We start from the raw sequence: 23,266 nt of genomic DNA on the forward strand, positions 1-23,266 counted from the left end.
TGGGCTGTTCACAAGCTAATGACATCGTTTAAAAGAATTCAGGGGGCCGTAATAATAATGAAATTACCCAGCGTTCATTGAGCACTTACTGTTTTCTAAGCACTTTGGGTTATTTGGGCAAAACACCCTATGAGGTAGACGCTATTATTAGCCCTGTTTCCAGATGAGAAAAATGAGGCACAGAGAGGTTAAGTGACCTGGCCAAGGTAACACAGCTAGACAGAGGGACCACTGCCGTTTACTGTGCTGGAGGAAGGGATCCTCCTCTCAGCACTGGCAGCCCCACGCAGGGCTTTGGAGGGGATGTTAAGAGTGCAAATCCAAGGTCCTCTGTGACCCCTGTCCGCACGCCCACCCTCATTCCCACAAGCAGCTTGAGCGCAGCACTTCGGCGGGAATGGCCAGGCGGTGGGAAGCCGCTGAGGCTTGGCCCCTCGGCCCCCGGAGGCCCCAGAAAGTGAGCTCGGCCTCCACCCCAACGCCTGTTTCTGGTTCTCTTGAGAGCCTGCGGGGCGGGAGTTGGGTGGACAGCGTGGCCCGGCCTGCAGGGTATTGCCCTGGCTTCTCTCCCTCCGTACCTTGGGCTTTTGCTCCTGGAGGCCTAGAGAGATCTTGTGCTTGGAGGACAGCCCCGCCCATCCCCCTCTGTACTGCGCACATACCGGCCTCTTCCTCCCCCTACGGTCCCCTTAAGTCCTTCTCGGCTGCTCGAGGAGCTGCCACGTGTGCAATCCCAGCCCTTTACCCTTTCCTTCCCCAGCCCTTGGGCCGGGCTTAACTCCTTTGATGCCAAATCTGCACCCACCACCCCTCTTTTCATTCATGTACTCATTCATTCATTCACTCAACAAACACTTGTCATCTACCATCTATACGAGCCCGGTGCTGTTTCAGATCCTCGGAACCCAGGGAGGACAGAGAATGTTCCCGCTCTCCAGCAGCCGATAGTCTAGTGTAATACATAAAGTGTCCCGGGGAGAAAGAAAGGTGAAGGAGGGCAGGGAGGGGTGGGTCTGGGGGCAGGAGGTGGTCAGGGAAGGCTTCACTGAGAAGGTAACATGGAGCACAGCGGACGAGGTGGCTGGCGCCCTGGGGGAGGTGGGGAGGGGGCTGTACAGGTGTCTTGGGCTGGAAGGGGAGCGGTGAGGCCTGGTGGGCGGCGTGTTGGAGCTGGAGGTGCAGGTCGGGGTGGGGTGGGGAGTGGATGGAGCAGGGCGTGGGGCCCGTGCAAGGACTCGGCCCTGGAGGGTTTTGAAATGTGGAGGAAGATGCTGGCAGTGCAAGGGTGGAGGTTGGGTGGTTGCAGCTGCTGGGATGGTCCAGAGGGAGATAGATGCTGGTGGCCTGGGCTAGGGACCAGGGTGGAGGTAGGGAAACGCGTGTGTGTCTTTAATTGAAATTCTTTACTGAGGCAATTATAGATTCACAGGCAGCTATAAGAAATAATACAGAGACAGCGGCCTCGTACGCTTGGCCCGGTTTTCCCCAATGGTAACATTTTGCAAAACCGTGGTACAACGTCACAACCCTGATGTCAACCTGGTTACGATGTGTTGCTCATGCTGGGATGTCCCCAGTTTCACCTGGACTCACTTGTGTGCGTTTTAAGTTCTGTACAGTTGTATCCATTCTGTACAGTTTTATTTTATTTAGGCTCCTGTCTCCTGACTCTGGACTGTCCCAACCCCACAGGGATTTCTCAGGTCCTCTTATGACTACCTTGACCCTTCTTCCCTCAGCCCTCGCCCAACCCCTGGCAGCCACGAATCTGTCCTCCATGGATAAAATTTCGCTGTTTCCAAAATGTTCTATAAATGGAATCATACAGCCTGTAACCTTTGGGGATTGGCTTTTCTCACTCAGCGTAATTCCCCGGAGATTCATCCCAGTTGCCTTGTGAATCGAGTCCGTCTGGATGCCTTTGCAGGTGGAGCCAGGGTTGGAGTGTGGGGTTCAGGGCTGGAGGTATCCAGCATGGAGCCCGAGGCCTTAGCTCTGAGGCTGAATGGGATCACCCGGGGAGGCGGAGTGAGCACTTACCGATTAAGCGTCTGCTGTGTACCAGGTGCTGTTCTAGGCGCAGGGGATGCAGCCATGCCTGAGAGATGGGAAGAGGTACCTGCGGGGGCCGCCAGGCTGATGCGGGGCTGGAGGCCTGGGCTGGGTGGGATGGACGGGGGGCACCTCAGGATCTCTCTCCCTCTTTTCTCGCTTTGCAGCCAGGGAAGGTGGGGACCCCGATGAGGCCAAGAGCTCCTCCCTGGGGTGGAGGGTGCAGACGAGAGGTTTCCAGGAGTCCCGAGTAAAGTGAGAAAAGAGCAAAGTGTTGCCCCTCAGGCCAGATGGAGTCCATTCAACAGAGACTGACCTGTCTTCTGAGACGGCCTTTGTCCTTTCAGAATATTGTTATTTCTTTGACACAGGGATGGGGTTTAAGGCGGGGTGAGGGTGGGGAGTCTTTCAGTGTCCCTGCGTGCACACTGACAGGGTTCGGGGCCGGAGAAGCCCTGAACCCGTGGACCGACTCCCCAGCTCCCAACACAGTCCGCTCCCACACCCTGGTCCCCACCGCTGCCGCTGCCTCCTGGCTGCCTCACTTTTCTGTCAGGGCTACTCATCGCTTCCCTCTCCTTTCCTCTCTTATTTCCTCATTTTTCCCTCTCTCCTCCATCTTTTTCCTCCTCCTTTTCATCCATTTTCCCTCTTTCTGAATCCCACCCCCCTTATCTGGTTTCCACATCTCTATCGATTTCAGTTCTCTCTCTTTTATATTTTTCTCTCTTGGGTTTTGTTTGTTGGTCGTTTGTTTCTGCCTCTACCTCCCTTTGTCTGTGTCTCCTTTTCCTGCTCTAATTACCTTAATCTCTGTTTCCACCAGGCTCTCTCTGTCTCTCCCTCTTTTCCTTTCTCTCGCTCTCAAACGTTATTTCCCAGACTTTGGAAACCACCCCTTTCCACGCTCAGGGGGCCCAATGGATGAAACGTCCTGGTCCGACCAGGACAGCGCATGAGGTGAGTTCCTGTGAAGGGGCTTCGTGAAATCAGTGCCCGGGCCCCTGGGGCTGCAGAGATGGGATTGGTGCAGTGACGGTAACCGTCCAAGGCTCATGGGCCACCCGGTGGCAAAGGACGGGCTGGGGCTGAGACCAGGCTGGAGCTCTGAGGGCACCGGAGTCTGAGTCAAGGGTGGATTGGGAAGGGCTCCTGAGGCCACCCAGATGCCTGGAGTGGGAGAGAAGGGGCCCAGGTGACAGTCCGGGCGTTGCCTCAGAAGCAGGTCCCTGCGGTCCTGGGTGAAGAGTCTTTCTGGGCAGGGGCGAGAGGTGGGCCCGTGGGCGGCTCCTGAACGCCTGCTGGTCCCGGTGGACGCCTCTGTTTTTGCCCTGTTGGCTTGTTTATTTAATGGAGAACAGCTGCCCGTGTTTGGGATCCCGACAGAAGGGTCGATTGTGTCTGTTTGCTTTCTGCCTCCCAGAGCTAATCGGTGCTATTTCTAACATCCTTTTGTGGAGTCAACCATCTTCGAGGTCAGCCAACGAAACCTTGAGGATTCTCTTGATAATCAGCACCAGAGTGAGAAATGTACGGCTCTGGTGTGACAGTCGCCGGCTGCTGGGCCCTGGCCAGCTGTTAGTTGGGCTCGCGGACGTCAACGTGGAGAATCTCCGTGTGACGGGGAGGCCGCCCGGCAGAGCGTGCCGCTGGGCATGGGCAGCTGGTGTGTTGTCCTGGCCTGGAAGAGGGTCTGCCTCTCCCTGCTCTAAGCCAAGAGTATGACAGTCCCAGCCCCAGCCAAAGCCATCCACTGATGTCCCCCCAAACTCTGCCGTTGATCCTGCGGCCACCCTTTGCCCCATGATGTTTTCTTAGCCAGGAGCGCTGGCTCCGCGCTGTGCACGGAGCCGATCCCGAGTGACCTTTCTGAGGATGGAGAACACCATTCCCTGTTTGGAATCCACCTCTGTCACCACGACCCGCTACAGAATTGGCGGGTGCAGAGCAAAATGAGAATCTGGGGCCCCTTTGTCAGAATTTCAAGACGGTAACAGCAGAGCGTCAGACCAAGCCATGAGGCCGGCCCTGCCCGTCACTTGCAAGCGTCATGCTTTGAGTGGATCTTAAGCTTGCTGCGTCTTAGTCTCCACATCTGTAAAATGGGATTTACAGTCTTATCCTCTGCATAGGATTGTCATGAACAGTGACTGAGATAATGTAAGGTTTAGCTGCCATTATTATTATTATTATCAGTGACATTAGTATTATTATTTAATAGCTCATTATCTGTGTTGTTCCCTTCAGTGCTGCACATACGCTGCCGTGGATGAGTTTTATTTTCTTATTTATTATTATTATTTTTTAAATATTTATTTATTTCATCGCATGGGATCTTAGTTGTGGCTCCAGGGCTCCTTTGTTGCAGCACGGGGGCTCCTTTGTTGTGGCACGTGGGCTCATTAGTTGCGGCTCATGGAATGCATGCAGGATCTAGTTCCCTGACCAGGGATCCAACCCGGGCCCCCTGCATTGGGAGCGTGGAGTCTTATCCACTGCACCGCCAGAGAAGTCCCTATTTATTTATTTTTAAATGACCTTTTATTTTGAATAATTTTAGATGTGCAGAAAACTTGTAAAGACAGTACTACTGAGGGCTTCCGTGCCCCCCTTACCCCGTCTCCCATATCCTGTCATCTCGCGTCACCTGGAGAGCTGTCAAGACCAAGACCGCACATTGGTCCAGTACTGTTCACTGAACACCAGGCTTTGGATGTTACCGGATTTTTCTTCCTCGTCTGTGGTCTGTTCCAGGCTCCCGTCCAGGGCAGTGCATTGCTTTTACTGCGTGCTTTATTGATTTATTTAGGCCACGCCACATGGCGTGCGGGATCGTAGCTCCCTGACCAGGGATCGAACCTGCGCCCCTGCAGTGGAAGCGCAGAGTTCTAACCACTGGACCGCCAGGGAAGTCCCCTGTGTGCTTTTTATTTATTTATCTATTTTTAATGATTTTTTATTTAGGCTGCATCGGGTCTCTGTCGCGGCACACGGGATCTTCGCTGCGGCGTGCATGCGGGATCCAGTTCCCCGACCAGGGATCGAACCCGGGCCCCCTGCATTGGGAGCACAGAGTCTCACCCACTGGACCACCAGGGAAGCCCCTACGTGTGCTCTATTTTTAATGTGGGTCACAGACCTGGCCAGGGTGGGGTCACCAGCCTTGAGCCACCCCGAGACTCCAGAATGGGTCCGACCGGGAGTCCTCAGCCGGAGACGTGATTTTCATCGTTGGTCTCAGGCTCCGGGGCCCCGACTTGGCGAAAGGCCAACCCCCAGGCCCTTCCTGCTCTGCCCAGGGTGGTGAGAAGATTCATCCGTTTCCCGTTGCCTGAGTGTCTCCTGTGCACCAGGCTCCAGCTGCTGCTGGGGCCCTGGCCCTAACGACTGGCTTGATGCCCGTCCCGATGGAGCTCGGCCTGGTGGGGAGCCGGGTGGTAACCGAGGAGAGAGGTAAACAGGCTAGGCTCCACAGTGCTGCCGTGAAGGAGGGAAGGTGACACAGATGAAACTGGGCCTCCCTTAGGAGAGTCTGAAGGAAGGAAGGAACCAGCAGAGGAAGACCTTGTGGAAAGGCCTTGAGGGGACAGCGGGTGCCAAGGTCTCCCGTCACGCAGACCCTGGTGAGATCCAGGAGCAGAAAGAAGGCCCCAGGCTGGAGGGCTGTGAGTGATGGCAGGTGACGGACGGAGTTTAGAGAATCAGGCTGGATCATGTGGGTCTGGGGTCAGATCCCCCCAGCTCCAAGGTGGCAGACAGCTAGCAGACAGGTGGCCACAGCGAGACCGCACGGGCGAGAGCACGCAGCTCCTGGAAGGAGGGGCCGCTGCTCAGTGCCGGTTGCCCATCGCTCTCCAGTGGCCCAGAGCTTGAGATTTTTTTAAAGGGAAGCTTGAAATCCTTTTTTTAAAGAGAAATGGCATTTCGTTCAAAAGTATGAGAACACCAACAACCAAACAGACAACAGTCCTAGTAAACTTAGCCCAGTGGAAGCCAAGCAGGACACGCCTGAGGACTGCTCACGCGTTGGGGACCACGGTGGCAGGGCCTGAAGGCCTCGTGGAGGAGTTGGATTTTATTCTAACTACAGTGCGGGACTTACTGGAGGATCAGACTTGTTTTTTACGACGGCCCCTCAGGCTGCCACGTGGAGAATGAGTTGAGGGCAAGAGCAGCGGCTGGGAGACGGGGTGGCAGTGGCGAGGGGGAGAGGGATTGGGGAAGAATTAGCAGAGGGGGTTGAGGATGGGCTGGATGTGTCGTGGGAAGTTGGGTGGCCCCCAGCTTGCCGGTTTGGGCAACCTGACTGAGGTTCCGGTTAGTGGGTGGACCCACAGTGAGTCAACTGACCCCTGAAAGCCTCAGTTTGCTCGTCTGTAAAGAGCCTTTGTGATCTTCAGATTTGAGTCTCTGGAATGTAGCAGGTGCCCAATATACACATAAGGCCACGGTGATTAGACAGTTACACTCAGTGGCCAGGTGGTGAGAGCAAAGCCCAGGTCAGACACCTCCCTCCTCCAGGAGATGGTGCTGGGAGGGCAGAGGGCCCAGGGCGGTGGCCAGAGGGGCAAGGTTGGAGAGATCAGACTCCGGGTCAGAGACCTAGTTCTGGAGGGGTCTGTGCCATGACTCCGCCTACCTGGTGTCCTGTCTTTCCTCCTAGACCCCATATGAGTTTGAATTCAGTAGCCAGTATCTTGGCAGAACTTCTGGGGCTCCTTCTCTGCTGGTTTCCGTGTTAAAGCTTTTCGTCCAGCTAAAAGCCGAATCCACGGGGACCTGGAAGCCGTCTAGGGCTGCTGCTGGGGTCAGCACCGCCTCTAACAAGATTACACTAGCTTGTCCCTGCTGCTGGGGTCCCCCTGGGTAGGGGCTGCCCCATCTGGGAGCCCCCAGCCCTGTTCCTGTCGCCAGGGCTGCAGCAGCCTCCCGCTGCCACCAGCAGCCGAGGTGACCGGGACGGCAGAGGCAGGGGCAGGAGGGCAGCTCCTGTGCAGCCACCATGAGGCCGGCCAGCCCAGCCCTCCCGGCAGGAGCGGACACGCAGGGCTGCTTAAGAGAAATGGGAGGGGCTCTGCTCCCAGCTGTCAGGGTGGAAGCCTGGGGGCCCTGGAGCAGACACAGACGTTGCAGGCAGGACGGGCAGGCGTGGTCTGAGGCGCAGAGAGCCTGTGAGGGGGGCCGAGGAGGGAGGCCAGGACCCGCGGTGAGGGCCGTGTGGGCTGGCTGAGGTGGGGGCCGGTGCCAGGAGCTCAGAGGAGCCCGCTTGACTCTGTGTGACCCTGGGCACGCGGCCTACGCTGTCCCCTCCGAGCCAGCTTTCCCCTCCACAAAACGGCCCCATTGCCATACCTGCCTCCTGGGCCCTGGAGTGCACTGGAGGGGACCTCGGGTATAGGGCAGCAGCCGCTGGTCTCGGCAGCGGCCCAGGCGGGCCGTCCCCACCCCAGGGGGCCTGGGCCATGGATGGGAAGCATCCAGCTCCTCGACAGCCCCACGGTGACGTGAGCTTGGAGCCGCTGCCGGCTCAGATGCCCGCGGGGCGCGGCAGGTGCTGCGGACAAGTGAGTCAGGCCTGGCGGGGACGGTGGCAAGCCTGACAGCACATGCCCAGTGGAGAGGGGCCAGCTGGACGCACCCCGCAGGAATATGGGCCCAGTGCGGCCAGGTAGCTACATTGTTCAAGAGAAACAGGAACTTGATTTTTAATTTAATTTTATTTATTTATTTTTTTGTGATACGCGGGCCTCTCAATGCTGTGGCCTCTCCCGTTGCGGAGCACAGGCTCCGGACGCGCAGGCTCAGCGGCCATGGCTCACGGGCCCAGCCGCTCCGCGGCATGAGGGATCTTCCCGGACCGGGGCACGAACCCGTGTCCCCTGTATCGGCAGGTGGACTCTCAACCACTGCGCCACCAGGGAAGCCCTTGATGTTTATTTGAACCATCCTGGTTCTTCCATGTTGGCAGGCAACTCTTTTTTTTTTTTTTTTCCTGGGTACCAAATTACTTTATTTGAAGGAATGGTACTAAGGAAAGGACTTGTAGGTGTTTTGGTACAACTTACAGAAAAGGTAAAGGTAACCCAGACATGCATGCACTGGCTTGGGGACCAGGGAGGCCACCCCTGTGGCTACGGGAAGCCAGCCTAAGGCTTGGCTCTCATCATCACTATTTCCCAGGGTGTGCTTGTCTAAGAGATACTGTGCCGTGCCAGGTTCGGGGGCCCCCATCGTGCGCAAGTTGGTTACCTGGTCACCCAGTTCTTTAATGGATTTCACCTGCTCATTCAGATAATGCGTCTCAATGAAGTCACTCCAATGGGGGTCATTTTTCTCCGTGGCCAGTTGGTGCAGTTCCAGTAGTGACTGAGTCACACTTTTTTCCAAGTGTAGTGCACATTCCATTGCATTCAGCCCGTTCTCCCAGTCCTCACGGTCTGGCTTCCTGATATCCTGAAGGAAGATTCGGCCACCCCGGTGGTGCTGCAGCTTCATCAGTTTCTCAGCCTGTTCCCTCTCCTCACAAGATTGGTGAAGAAAGTATTTGGCAAAGTTCTTCAAAGCCACATCATGGCGGTGAAAATAGTACCACACAGACAGGTAGACGTAGGAGGCGTAGAGCTCCAGGTCGATCTGGCGGCTGATGGCGGCTCTGAATAGACTAAAGGGGGCGCTCCCGAGGGTCCCAAGGTTGGCAAGCAGACGCTGGAGGGACATCCCAGGTCCTGGGCGAGAGCTCAGCCCCCAGCCCCACTCAGCCCCAGGGCCACCTGTGTCCTGGCTCAGTGCTGGGGCAGGGTGGGCCTGGGTTTGAATTCAGCTCTGCCAGTTCCCAGTTGGGTGATCTTGGGCAAGTGTCTCTCTGAGCCTCAGTTTCCCCTTCTGGAAAATGGGAGTAGGGACACCTGCCTCTCTCAGCGGCTGTGGGCACGAATGGGCCGGGAGCCTGCAGGGCCCACCAACGGGCTGGGCACTCAGGAAGTGCTCACTACTCAGTCACTGTGGTTGAAGTGAGAGAGGCCGGGGGCTTGGTCTGTGCTGATGGACGGAGATGTTTTTTCTCTGTCTGCTTCCCTCCACGCCGCTCCCACCCAATAGAATCTTTTATTTTAGAATTAGAGACAAGTTGCTGTGATAATACAGAGAGTTCCCATACGTCCCTCACGCAGTTTTCTGTATTGTGAACATCTTGTTTTACTGTGGTACGTTGTCACAGCTAAAGGACCCACGTCGATACACGGCTATTAACTAACCTCCACGGTTTATTCAGATTGGACTAGTTTTTCCCTAATGTCCTTTTCTGTTCCCTATTATATTCAGTCGTCACGTCTCCTTAGCCACCTCTGGTTTATGACGGCTTCTCAGACTCTCCTTGTTTTTGATGACCTTGACAGTTCTGAGGATTATTGGTTAGGTATGTTGTACACTGTCCCTCAATTAGAGCTGATCTGATGTTTTTCTCGTGGTTAGACTGGGGTGATGGGTTTGGGGGAGGAAGACCACAGAGGTGAAGTACCTTCTCATCACATCAGATCCAGGGGACATGCTGTCAGCGTGACGTAGCTCTGATGATGTTAACCATGACCCTCTGGCCGAGGCAGTGTTTGCCAGGTGTCTCCACCAGGCTGTCACTCCCGCCTCCACCCCCTCCCCCCTGCCCTACTTTGTGGAAGCAAGTCACCGCGCGGCGCCCCCTCAAGGGCAGTGGAGCTCCTGCAGGGGGCAATGCATGCGTCAGTTATTTGGAACTCCATTTTACCTTTTGGAACTATTGCGAGATCTACAAGTTTTCACTTTTTTGGTGATCGTTCCATTTCATCATACAAACAACCTGGGCTGAGTCCTGGCTCCACCCATTTACTACCTGTGCCACCTTGGGCAACTTGCTATGAACTGGAGTGATGGTGAGAGTAATGGCACGTGTCCATCAGTCTGTGTTCGGCGGCATAACAGAAACCTGACTGAAGTGGTTTAACCAAATAGGGTTTGTGTTTTTCCCTCATGGGACAAGAAGTCCTGAGTGGCCAGTTGATTCTCCTGGCTACTGCCCTACCATCCTTAGCCGGTGGCTTTTGTCCTCATGGTCCCAAGGTGGGTACAGCACCTCCAGCATCACTGCTGTGCCCCAGGCAGGACTCCATGAAGTCGACGGTATTGTCCTCATTTTACAGAAAGGAAAGTGAGGCTCAAGGGGAAGAGAAACCTCTGCCTCGAAGGAGTGCTGGAGGGTTAGAGACAATGTGTGCAACTTGGGCCACAGGAAGTGTAGTTGTTGTTTTCCCAGTAGGATGGGCCTCTCCCAAGTCCCCTGGGGCTGGAGGTGCCTGGTAACCTGGGGGATGAGGGTGAGTCTCTGGCTACCTGAGCTTCCACCCGTGGTCAGCCTGAGGCCTCAGCCTCCCAGAGGATGACCCACACTTTGGAACCTCAGAACCTGGCCCACACGTGGGACAGCGGTGTGGCCTTTCTTTTGAGGTGGAGGATGCTTAGCCAGGACAGGCTGGAGTTGCAGTGATGACCCAAGAGCAGCCAACCAAATAATACTCCGGCCTGGGGACAGTCAGCAAGGTGGGCCTGGGCCTAAATCCTGCAGCCTGTGTCTGGTGACCTATCACTTAGTGCCCACTTGCATGGGAGATACAGAGATGGGTTTGTCATTCCTGTTCTATTTAGGAAGATAGATTTAATTCTGGGGCAAACTGAAAAAAACAAGTCTGGCCTGCCCCCATCTTTGTAAATAAAGTTTTATTGGCACGCAGCCATGCCATTACTTTCCACGTTGCCTGTGGCTGCTTTGGTGCTGGGAGGGCAGAGCTGAGTAGCTGTGACAGAGACTGTGGGGCTTGCAAATGTTTACCATCTGGCCCTTTGCAGAACAAGCGTGCTGACCCTGGCCTGAACAGAAAGCAGTCCAGGGAGATTGGGATTGACATATATACACTAATATGTATAAAGTAGATAACTAATAAGATCCTGCTGTATAAAAATAAATAAGTAAAATTTAAAAAAAAAAAGAGAAAGCAGCCCAGGATCAGGAAGATGCAGCTGGGGCTTCCCAGAGGGAGATACGAGGCGGGCTAGGACTCACGAGGAGCCGTGCGGGATTTCTGGGGGCAGGAGTGGGCAGATGGCACAGGCCCTGAGGTGGGTGGGCAGACAGTGATCCGACTGGGGGGCTTCAGAGGAGAGACCCTGAAGCCAGGCTGGCCCGAGGCTCCCCCTTGCCACGTGCTTCAACAGCCCTCTGGGGGCTTTGTCAGGAAAGGAGCTGCTTGGTGGTGCAGACAGCCCAGAGGGCCAACCCCGAGGCACCCACCACCGGAAGCGGCAGGTTCCAGAAAGGTGACGTGGCCCCGTGGGCCCTGGGGCCCACAGGGGAGCACCCGTAGCTCCTCTGCCCAGCCACCGGGAGCTTCCAGATCATCTGATTTTCCAAGAGTAGCTAGCTGGCAGTCTGGTTTTCCTGAGAAATCTGCTGACTTTTTACATGTTTGCAGTTAATTCCAGTTTTTAAAAACCATGCAGCCGACCAAGCACACACATGCATCTGGTGTGTGGGCTGCAGGTTTGGGAACTCGGGGGTCTGGGGTGGAAGTGAGGAAGATGTGGGAGGCTGTGTAGACCCAGGAGAGCATGCCAGGCCCAGCGCCCCAGCTCCAGAGACCCTCCTCCAGCTGGGAGCTCGGGCTGATGGGGGCATGGGGGACTGGGAGGGAGGGCAGCGGAGCCCTGGACCTGTGGTGTCAGGTTTCTGTGCCTCCCATCCTGTCCCGCTGGTGGAACCTTCTCGCCTGCAGGCGAGAGTGGGAGCCTGGAGCAAGCGCCAGGGAGTTGGACAGTCCTCCTAGCTTACCTGGCCGCCACTGGAGCAGAATCTCAGTACCAGCTGCAGGTGAGGGGGGAGAGGGGGAGCTCTCTGAAGTCCCTTCTGAGATTCTCCAGGATTTGGGCTCGAGGCAGGAGCCCAGTAGGGCGATGGGCGGGGGCTGGACCTGGAGCCAGAGAGGCCTGAGTGGACCCCGGCTCTGTGGTTCCCTGGCCCCTGTGACCTCTGAGATGGGGACAACTCCTCCTGTTGCAGGTCATCCTGGGTGTGAGAGGGCTGGGTTTCCTTGGCGTCCGGGGTGCTTGCGACTGGGGCCTGGCCTCCGGTGTGTGGTCCTGCTTTACCCTGACAGCATCTGGGGCCTCGGGCTGCTTTTAGCCTCACACGCCGGCCCTTATCTGCCGATTCCGCCGCTGGTTTCCAAGCGCTCGTCCGCACTACTGTGGATTTACTCTTTGCTTTAGGCAGGAGGCTTGGTTGCAGGTGACAAGAGCCCAGGTCACCTTGGCTTAAGCAAAGAAGAGAATCCCGTGGTCTCAAGAACAGGACAGGTCCCAAGGTGACACTAACCTCGGGCAAAATTCGATTCAGGTGCTCAAATGATACTGTCAGGACTCTGTTGCTTCCCCTCCCAACTCGGCTTCCTTGTGTTGGCTTCACTCTCAGGCAGGCCCCTCAGTGTGTCAGAAGTGACTGCCAGGCTCACGGGCCCGTCCTCACTGGGACCTGGGAAGGGGGGACGGGGGCAGGAAGCAGCCCTGTCCCAAGAGCCAGAGTCCCAAGGCTGATTCTCATTGGGTGAGCTGGGGTCACCTGCTCACTCCTGGACCAATCACGGCCCAGGTGGGTCAGGCCTCCTCTCACTCATCCTTCAGCTGTGGAGGTGGGCAGAGCAGCTCCGCTGGGGAGCTGGCAGCAGTGATTCCACAAGACGGCCAAGATGCTGATACCAGAATGGGACGTGGAGGCTGCACAGGCCGAGATAACATCCCACGCCCTTCCCATGCCCACCCACTCTCCAAGAGCAGCATTTGGGGCTGAAGTGGCCCCTTTCGGAGCCCCCTGGCTCAGCTCAGGGCCCCCCTTCCTGGCTGACTGCAGGCCCAGATCTCCAATGAGCTGTGAGTCACTTTCCCACAGATTTTCCACGTGCCCCAAGATGTTGGCAGGGGCTTGGTCCAGGGCCAGCATAGAGCTGCACCAGCCTCTCTGCGGCCTTCCTCGCCACCTTCCCGGCTGGGGGCCCCTTTGAAAAGGAGCAAGCTCATTTGGAATGGCTCATTCTCCTGGGCCCCTGTGGGGTCCTGGCGAGCACGCGTAGCTGCTGTCTAATAACCACAGTGCCGCCTGGCTGGGCGCTGGCACAAGGCTCACCTCTCCCTGCGTCCCCCTTCTCCTTGCTTTCTGAGTGCGGGAAGGACGTTTCCACTCCATCACCAGCAAAGACGCCACCACTGCTTGCATTAGATCTCGCTGGAACTCAAGATACGATTATATCCAAAGCTGCTAAGGAGTCTCTTAGGATTACTTCTCCTTGGTTCCTTCGTAATTATATTGATTTTCTCCTTTTTCGGAAGGCTGTCTCCTTCAGGGAGGAGGCAGAAGCCCCATCCCTGTTGGAAGAACCATTTGACAAAGAACAGGGAGTCCAGAGGCCCAGGATCTCCAGGAGAGGGACACTGGCTCTGGCCCGGCCTGGCCACTCACCCTTGGGACCCGTGAGGCCTTGCCTGGGTCCTGAGAGCAGGAGAGAAAGGAACCTGTCTTTTCAGGATCACCAATGTGCTTTGGCCCCCAAGCCTTGTGTCAGGACAAGGGAGCTGGTCTTTGAACTGTCATTACTTGAATCTTGCATTTTCTAGATACTACAAGGGCCAGTTCTCAGGAGGAACTGGGTGAGGATATTCTAAAACGATGGCTTATCCACAGACTGCATCCCTCAGGCTGTGAGATGCATCTTGGGGCTCGTTTCCCCGTTGTGCTTTGGTCACAGCGCTGTCAGAGGACTCAAGTCCAGCCCACAGGGGTGGGTGGCAGCCCCGGGAAGGTGCTGGGAGAAGGGGGGACAAACGCGTCCCAAGTATCCCCCAAGCGGGCTGAGCCGAGTGGCTGACCCGGGGCCGACTGGTTCAATGTTCCCTGTGCCCTTTTGGGAGGCAGACCCTTGGCCAAGGTGAATTGTTCGTCCTGGCCTTCCAGATGTGCGTGGAGACTCAGGGAGGTAAGCGGTCCCCAGGCACCTGAGGGCCCGAGTGTGGTCCACCTTATCTGAAGCCCTTTTGTGGTTTCCTTTTGCAGCAGAGAGAGGGCTGGGGGGTGCGGTAGCTCAGGGCTTCGGGGCTCAGACATTAGAATCTGTTCACTCTCACCCCAAATCCAGCCACTCTCACCTTGAAGGGATGCCTACCTGCAACAGCTTCCACTCTGGTCCCGTTTCCCCTACAGTCTAGTCTCTGCTCTTTCTAAAACACTTATCACACACACACACACACACACACACACACACACACACTCTCTCTCTCTCTCTCTCTCTCTCTCTCTCTCTCTCTCTCTCTCTCTCTCTCTCTCTCTCTCTCTCCCCCTCTCCCTCCCTCCCTCCCTCCCTCCCTCCCTCCCTCTCTCCCTCCCTCCCTCTCTCCCTCTCTCCCTCTCTCCCTGTCCCTGGTCTCTTAGGATAAAGTTCTTAGCTCAGCCTCCAGGAGCCCACATCATCCGGCCCTGCTTTGCAGCAGCATCCCTGTCTACACTCTGACCCGGCCTGACTCCAGACTGAGCTGCCTCAGTGCCCGCGGCCCACCACACCACTCCGCACTGTGCACAGGGTGTCCACAGCCTGGACCACCGCACCTCCGGCTACCCCTCCACGCAGCCCCTCCGGCCGGGGGTTGGGGTCCTAGGTGCTCACCCTCTGAATACCTCCTGATCCCTCCGGGATGAGATGGGCCTCCTCTGGGTTCCAGGGGCCTTGGTGCTTCAGCGCACGCTGGTGGTGTTTTCCTGTTGGTTCCTTTGTCTCCAGATAGAGAGGAAGGCCCCTGATGGCTGGGGATGCGTCTACTTCACAGCTGTGCCCTCGGCCAGCCCTGGGCATTCAATGAGGTAGTGGTTGAGTGGACAGATACTCGGACAGGTGGGAGGTGGGTAAGGCACCTCCCGGCGTGTAGTCTCCCCCGACCACCCACGAAAGGGGGGATGGTCACGGTGTCACCGTGGGGAAGAAGCATGGGGGTGGGTAAGTACAAACCCAGTGCAGCGCAGAGCTCGTGGACGGGCTGGGCTTTGGGGGAGCTGTTATTAACTACGGGCTGGAGCCACACACCTGTGCGCTGGCACCTGTGACTGCAGCTGAAGGCTGGGGCAGAGCTTGCTCTGGGCTGAGCGGGCAGAGGTGGCCTGGAGACCAAACAGTAGACGGAGCTGCGGGGGGAGGGCGGAAGGGTGGTGAGAGGGACCCCAGGTGGAGACGTGCAGAGCCCTCCTCCCTCTGCACCCCTGGAGCCCCACACTCCTGCCCATCTCCCAGCTGTTCCGCCCCGGAGCCTAGCAGACCCTCCCTCCTCTGAGCAGGTCACAGTTATTGGGATCGGCCCTGGCTCTACGTGAGAATCACCTGAGAGCTTTGAAATACCCCGATGCCCAGGCCACACCCCAGACCAACGACATCAGACTCTGGGGGCGGAGCCTGGGCATAAGCATTCCATAAGTCTCCCAGGAGGTTCCCTGTGCAGTCACATTTGAGAAGCACTGTTTGAGGCCATCCTCTGTAAAACTGGTTTGACCTTGAGATGCCTGGGTAACCCGCAGGGTTACTAGAGCTTGAGGAGGGTTGCTTGATGCAAAATCTCCCCTCCCTAACCTCCCTGCAGCAAAAATCCACACCAGAAATAAGTAAGCACTTCTTAAAATGGTTCAATTAAAAAAAACAAAGTAACACATGCGTGTGGCCCAGCCTTCGGGCAGCACAGATGGGCGCACATTCAAAGAAGCATCGGCCCGACCCCAGCTTTCCCAGGGCCTGGCCCACGGTGCTGTCTCGGCTCGAGGCCCTTCCTGGCACGCGGTGGCACGAGGTACACCTGGCTTTCTCAGTCATCCCTCCTCAGAGCCCGGTTCTCTCTAATGCTGCAGAGGGCCCCGTGGACGCGGACAGCCCTGCCGACCTAGCTCCCCACCACGTTCCAAATGGGCCGGCTTTGGCTGCCACAGGCAGTGTCACCAAAGAATCATGGAGTCTTTGGTCAACTGGGCTATTCTCCCTGCAGGATGAACTCCTGCAAGTGGAGTTCTTGGGTCTCAGAACAAGTGGCTTCACGAGGCTGATGGGGCACCTGGTTTTCTGTCATTCCAGAAGCTGTGGACGCCGGCGGCCCCGACCTTCGAGCTGCCCGCGTTGTACAGAACCGAGGACTATTTTCCTGTGGACGCCGGGGAGGCAACGCGCCGAGCCCCCAGCTGCCAAAGGCGTCTGTGAGCCCTGCGGTCCTGCCGTCAGGGACATCGGGAAGTGAAATCTGTGTGCCGCGCAGATTGTTCGTTTTGTTTTGTTTTGTTTTGTTTTATTGTTGTGGATGCGTTTTCTGAATTTTCCCCCTTGCTTCACATGGGCCCACAGGGTTTGGAGAAGCATTTAGAACCCACAGGTGGGCAGTGCCTCAGAGATGAGCTGGAGAAGGCCTTCTCCACCGGCGTTTGTCCTGCCTGGTGTTCTGGACAAGGTGGTCACCCAGGGGGATGGGCTGTGGGGCCTTGGGTTTCCCTTTGCCTTGGAAGGGCTGTGCACAGAGGTTGTGAGGGGCTCGCGCGGTGCTCCCAGGGTGCGTGGCTCCAGGTCCATACGTGTCGGCCGGTTTGTGTGAACCCCAGTGCCCACTGGCCCTGTGAACCGTCTGAATAAACGTGTCCAGGTCGCCTGGATGTAAATGTTTCCCTGATGGGTGCTCCTGCCGCCGGCTCAAGCCTGATGCTCAGAATCTGCTTATGATGAAGCCCCTCGCCTGAGGGGAGGGTGCAGCTGGCCTTCAGATTCCCAGCAGAATGCAGAGATCATTCAGATTCCCTGGAGTCCTCCAAGGTGTGTTTGCTTTAATTTCTTCTCATGTAGATGAGTTTCCTGCTATTGTTCTGAAATGTTGGATTCCTCACTTTGGTGATGGATATTTCTAGTTTCTGGAATCCCTCCCAGAGCCAAGAACACACACACACACACACACACACACACACACACACGCACACACCCCTGTATTGCAGACCAGCATTTGAATTTCAAGGAAATCTGACATCATGAATCTAGTGAGATAGTGGTAGCAAAGCAAAAAAAAGAGTTGAGTCTTGCCAATTTTAGAACAATTTTTTTAACTTTTATTTATTTTTGGCTGCTTTGGGTCTTCGTTGCTGCCCACGGGCTTTCTCTAGTTGCGGTGAGCGGGTGCTACTCTTCGTTGCGGTGCAGGGGCTTCTCATTGCGGTGGCTTCTCTTGTTGCAGAGCACGGCCTCTAGGCGTGCGGGCCTCAGTAGTTGTGGCACGCGGGCTCAGTAGTTGTGGCTCGTGGGCTCTAGAGCGCAGGCTCAGTAGTTGTGGCGCATGGGCTTAGTTGCTACATGGCATGTGGGATCTTCCCGGACCAGGGCTCGAACCCATGTCTCCTGCATTAGCAGGAGGATTCTTTTTTTTTTAATAAGCAAATCACTTGGCTTTTCTTTTTTTTTTTTATTTTATTTATTTTATTTTTGGCTGTGTTGTGTCTTCGTTGCTGCACGTGGGCTTTTCTCTGGATGTGGCGAGCAGAGGCTACTCTTCATTGTGGTGCACAGGTTTCTCATTGTGATGGCTTCTCTTGTTGCAGAGCACGGGCTCTAGCCGTGCGGGCTTCAGTAGCCGTGGCACACAGGCTCAGTAGTTGTGGCTCGCGGGCTCTAGAGCACAGGCTCAGTAGCTGTGGCGCACGGGCTTAGTTGCTCCGCAGCATGTGGGATCTTCCCGGACCAGGGCTCGAATCCGTGTCTCCTGCATTGGCAGGCGGATTCTTAACCACTGCGCCACCAGGGCAGTTCCTTAGGACAATTTTTTGAACTAAAAGATATAAGTGAACCCCTTGTTTCAAGTACAGCCAGCGTTTTGCGGAGATAATTGTTGTAAAGTAAACATAATTCTTTATTTAAAAATGTCAAGACGTTATTTTAAATTATTGAAGTAAAGTTTACAGGCGGAAAGGTGCACCTAAGTGTATGGGTCACTGAATTTTCACACACTGAACACATCTGCTTAACCCTCACCCTGATCTAGAAACACACAAGCATGATCAGCACCCAGAAGCCCCCTTGTGCTCCCTTCCAGCCAGTGCCCCACCCCCATCCAAACTAACACTACCCTGACATCTCACAGCATAGATGGTGCTGGTGTCGCCGGCTTCTGTACCTTGTAACTGGAGGCGGAGTGGCGTGTGTATACTCGGCGTGTCAGCTTTGTCCCTGGCTCCCCCGGCGGACACTGAGCCTGTGGCGGCATCCCAGTGGCTACTGACCGTTCATTGTCGTGGCCGTGATGTATTGATAGGGACTGTTTTTAACGAAGGAAGCTTAGATCTTCCCCGTGCCCTGGTCTGCTCAGGGAGAGCAGAGATTCAATGGAAAGTTCCTTTTTCAGACAGGTGGTGAGGACAGCAGTTTCTGGAAAACCGGGTATATGTTGATTGCTGAAGATGCCCAGGCTTCTTTCTCCTTCCAGAGGCCGAACCAAGGGTCTGGGAGAGGTGAAGGGGAATGTCACAGGATTAAGCCACAGCAACAGAGGTGTCCTAAAATAGAGACCCACAGGACCGTGACTAAGAGCTTATAGGCTGTGAGGTCAGCCTGCCTGGGCAGCGCCATCATCTCCTGCACATCTCAGCTGTGTGGCCCTGGGTTAGTTGCTTACCTTCTCTGAGACTAGCCTCAGTAAGATCTTCCACAGTAAGAGACAGAGAATAATGGCACCTGCCTGTTGGGGTGTACTGAGGAGGAAATGAGATGACCTGTGTCAGGGCCCGGCGAAGGGCACTGGGTAACAGGTGGCTGTGATGGTGACCAGGCTGGGTGGGGGAAAGGCCCACTGTCCTGCGTTTCTCAGTTGGCTCGTGGCATCCAAGAGCCTCAGCAGGGAGTGGCTTCAGAACTGCCTTACATTTCAGAGTAAGAACGAGTCACGGGAGAGTGAGAGCTGCCAGAGTCCAACTCGCACCCTCTGGTTTTGCTGTCCTGGGACTCTTTTGGGGATACCCCCCCACAAGGCAGTGAGGAGGGGTAAGGTTGTATGACAATATCTATGGGGAAAAGGTGACTAATGAGCTAGAACTGGCCTTTCCAAGTTTCCTGGAGTTGCAGTGCCAAACAATGAACTTTCAGGGACACTTGGAGACACTTAAGGGGAGGGAAAGCCAGGACACAGAGCCTGCCAGGAATTCCTGACCTCAGTCCTCTGAGCTGCTGGTGCTCTGTCCTGGTGCCAGGTGACCTGATGGGTGTCCCCCGTTAGAGCAAGTGTCAGATGTGTCTCCTAGCAAATCAGCGAAAGCCTTGACGCTGACTTGAGAGGGTCAAACCCAAAGCCCACGGCAAGGGTCACTTTGCAGCCTACGAAAGGGTGATCGTTTTCTTTCTCTTTTTCTTTCATTGGTGGCTGTTTTTGGACAGGGGCACCAGGGTATAGGCCATTGCTAGTCTTCATAAGAGCAAGGCCCTTTGGTCGATCATTCCCACTTGCCCCGTGGATGTGAACTTCACGTCTGTTCAAAGTAAGAGGTTTCAAGACGGTGGCCCACAGGCTGGCAGAACTGTATGGTTTGCCCTGAACTGTTTTAAAATGATTTTCATGTTGAGACAACTGGGTAACCATCTGGAAAAAATAAAGCGAGTTCCATACCTCATTCTGTACACCAGGAACGGTTCCAAAATTCCAAATGGATTAAGGAGGAGTTAAATGTGTAAAATGAATTTATAGAATAAGGAGGCAGAAACATTGGAGAGTCATAAAAAAAAAATCCAGAAGCCATAAAAGATGAAGAATTGGATTATATTAAAAAATTTAAAATCCTCTGCATGGCAAAAACAAACAGAAAATTCAACCAAAAAAAAATCTTAAAACAGAACGACAAAATCCTAAGCAAATTCAAAAGACAAATGACCAAAAAGACAAAGGACAAACTGGGAAAATATATTTGCAGCTTGTATTACAAAGGGGTAATCTCCCTAATATATAAACATCTCTTACAAATAAATAAGAGGAAAACCCCCAGAAAAATGGCAAAGGTTAGGAATAGGTATTTCACAGAAAAGAAAATGCAAAAGTCATTTTAAAGATATGAAAAGATACTCAACCTCAATCTGTAAGTATAAAGAATATTGAAATTAGTTTTCACTTATGCAGGCAAAAATAAAACGTTTTTGATGACACTGTTGGTGAAATTTTGAAGAAATGTGCATTCTCATACGTTGGTGGTGGGACATGATTCTCATGGAGGTCCATGGGCAGTACCTATCAAAATTAGAAATGTATATACCCTTAGACCCCTAGGGCCCAATTCCGCCCCTAGGGATCTAGCCTCCCAATATATATACACACACAAGAGAAACAATAAATGCAAAAGTTTATTCACTGCTCATTGAAATAGCAAAAGATTGGAAAGAACCTAAGTATCCATCAGTTAGGGATTGGTTCAGTTACAGTACCTCCACACATGCATGCATGGGTGGAATCCTATGAAGATGTAAAAATGGATTGAGAGTTCTTTGTGACTTGGTATGGAGATATCACAAAAGCCAAAGTGGAGGAAAAGGTACCTAATATGCTACCATCTGTGTGAGAAAGAAAAGCATTCAACTTCTCTGGGAGGATAAACAAATATTTGAGAATGGTGAATATCTACTGTGGGTGAGAAGTGGACTTTCCATTTTATTTTAAACTTTTGGTATTTTGGTGTTTCCCTATTCAAAAAATTCAATTAAAATCAGTTGCCAGCAATTAAAAATCAGGGCAGTTCACATTAAGAACTGGATTTCCAGCTTCTCTTCAAAAACGAAAATAAGGCAATATGGGGCTCATATTCTTGCAAGAACGAGCCACAGCTGAGTCCCTTTAGCAGGGCCGCACCCTCCGGGTCTCTCTTGTATCTAAGTTATCTCACTGATTTCTTTATTGCCTGGCCCCACAGGTATTTGCATTTGCAGAAGTCCTCAACAAAATAGCAGCAGACTGAATCCAGAAATATATAAAAAGGATTACACACCATGGCCAAGTGGGCTCTCTCCTAGGAACGCAAGGTTGGTTTAACACCTTAAAATCAATCAGTGCAACACACTTGGATTAATAAAAGGAAAAAACCCACATGGTCATCTCAAGAGATGCAGAAGAAAGCACTTGACAAAATCCAACATCCCTTCATGATAAAAGCTCTCCTTCTTGGGGTGGAAAGGGGAGTTCTCAGAGAAGAGGTTAGAAGCTAGGCAGACACCCCCAAAGCGGTCTTGTTCCAGGATTACCGGTTCTCTCGAGATGACCTGTTGACCCAGGCACCTGGAGGCATCAAGGCATTTCCTTCCCATCTTAAAGCAAAATCCTGCTTTGTCTTTTTTTAAAAAATAAATTTATTTATTTTATTTATTTTTATTTTTGGCTGTGTTGGGTCTCCGTCGCTGCGCACGGGCTTTCTCTGGTTGTGGCGAGCGGGGACTCCTCTTCCATGCGGTGTGCGGGCTTCTCATTGCGGTGGCTTCTCTTGTCACGGAGCACGGGCTCTAGGTGCGTGGGCTTCAGTAGTGGCAGCACGCAGGCTCAGTAGTTGTGGCTCGCAGGCTCTAGAGCGCAGGCTCAGTAGTTGTGGCGCACGGGCTTAGTTGCTCCGTGGCATGTGAGATCTTCCCTGAGCAGGGTTCGAACCCGTGTCCCCTGCATTGGCAGGTGGATTCTTAACCACTGCACCACCAGGGAAGCCCCCCGCTTTGTCTTATGGTCAAGAGCACAACCATCTTTGGGTTTGAAAGAATTCAAAGCAATTCTGACTCGGAGCAGCTGTCACAGAATTTCCTCTGTGAGGCCTGTGTGCTCGCTGTAGATTTAAAGCATCAGAATTCTTATCGGTAAGCACCAGCTGGATGCACTTTAGGCTTGCAAGCCGCTGGGGAGGGGCAGCGGTCTGAGGCTTATTTCTGCCTTCTTTGCGGGGACTTCTGGGGAGTGTGCTTTGCTGGCTGCCTGGGCTGCTGAGGTGGAGGAAGGAGTATGGAGCCGACTGCAGTGGGCAGGTGTACTTGCTCTGGATAATCACATGATTCCCTCAGAGAACCAAACCAGGCAAGCCTGACTCTGCTGGAGGTCGGCCCCTCAACCGGAAGGACTTTCTCATTGGGTCTTCCAGGGAGCAGTTCCGTCATAAATGTAGCATTCAGCGTTTCGCCAGCAAGGCTCTTCTGGGGGAGCCGCGCCCGAGGCGCAGGAGAGGGAGAAGACCTGCGGGAGCGCCCTGGACGATGAGGTTTGTGCTTTTCCTTTGTTGGCACCAGGACTGGGACTGTTTGCTGCGGTGACCCCGCCAGGGCGACCCGTGTAGGCCCGCGGTCTCATCATTGCTCCTGGGGAACCGGCGAGACCTCAGGGCATTAGCTTACACGTGTAACATTGTTTTCTACACACAAGTTCCATCTCTGGGTGTAGAGATGGGGGTTCTTAGGCTGTCCGGCAAGTGCGTGTTTGTTGAATGGAGAGAAATAGAATAAATGGTCTTAAACGGGAGACCACTGGTAGCAAATACATGAATCAGGGGAAGGCTCACGCTGTAGCCTTGGTCCTTGTGTCTTTAGAACGATGGTTCTCAGGTTTGCCTGGGAACCACATTGGAGTCACCTGGGCCACAGCTCAGGCCAATTGCATCAGAATCTCTGGGGGAGGGTCCCCAGCCTCTTTAAGTGTTAAAAATCCGCAGGTGATTTCAAGATGCAGCCAGGTCTGGGAATCCGTGCTTTGGAAGAATAGCAGTTAAGAGACTTTTCAAGGAGGTTTCCTTTGAAGAGTGTAGAGGCCCCAGTATCCGTCTCACACCCTCCGGAGTGTAGTGGGTAGAATCGGGCTTGAGGTGGCTTCTGGTTTGGGTTGAATTGATTGCACCCCAGCTCCAGAGATGGGTATTGCCTGATCTAAGCCCATCGAGGTAATCCTAGCTCACAGTGACTCACCGAGGCTTAGGTCTGGCCTAAGCCTACCAGCCACAGAAACTAGTTCTGGAGTGGTCCAATTAGCTCCAAGTTCAGGACTCTCCCTCTGTGGTAAGGGAGGGGAAACCCTCTCTCAGGGCAGGTGAATGGGAAGCAACACGAACACCAGGGTCCCTCCTTAGGATGGTGACCGTGTGGGTGGCAGG

The 23,266-nt window shown here is 54.3% G+C and overlaps 1 protein-coding gene and 1 pseudogene across 4 annotated transcripts in view; one reads left to right on the forward strand and one right to left on the reverse strand.

Annotated features, from left to right (window-relative positions):
- The window catches only part of BCAS4 (breast carcinoma amplified sequence 4), a 60,248-nt gene extending 43,446 nt beyond the window's left edge, over window positions 1-16,802 (forward strand). For 3 of the 4 annotated variants that reach the window (XM_019944025.3, XM_019944023.3, XM_019944020.3), the window contains one exon: window positions 16,227-16,802. In XM_019944025.3, coding sequence (XP_019799584.1) covers window positions 16,227-16,349 — 123 coding nt within the window. In that variant the 3' untranslated portion in view covers window positions 16,350-16,802. The remainder of the gene's footprint in view (window positions 1-16,226) is intronic. The other variant, XM_033839795.2, reaches the window with a different exon arrangement.
- On the reverse strand, window positions 8,080-8,769 carry LOC117308127 (ferritin heavy chain pseudogene; annotated as a pseudogene).
- Window positions 16,803-23,266: the final 6,464 nt, after the last annotated feature.

Source organism: Tursiops truncatus, chromosome 15 (genome assembly GCF_011762595.2).
Source record: "Tursiops truncatus isolate mTurTru1 chromosome 15, mTurTru1.mat.Y, whole genome shotgun sequence".
Taxonomy (NCBI): domain Eukaryota; kingdom Metazoa; phylum Chordata; class Mammalia; order Artiodactyla; family Delphinidae; genus Tursiops; species Tursiops truncatus.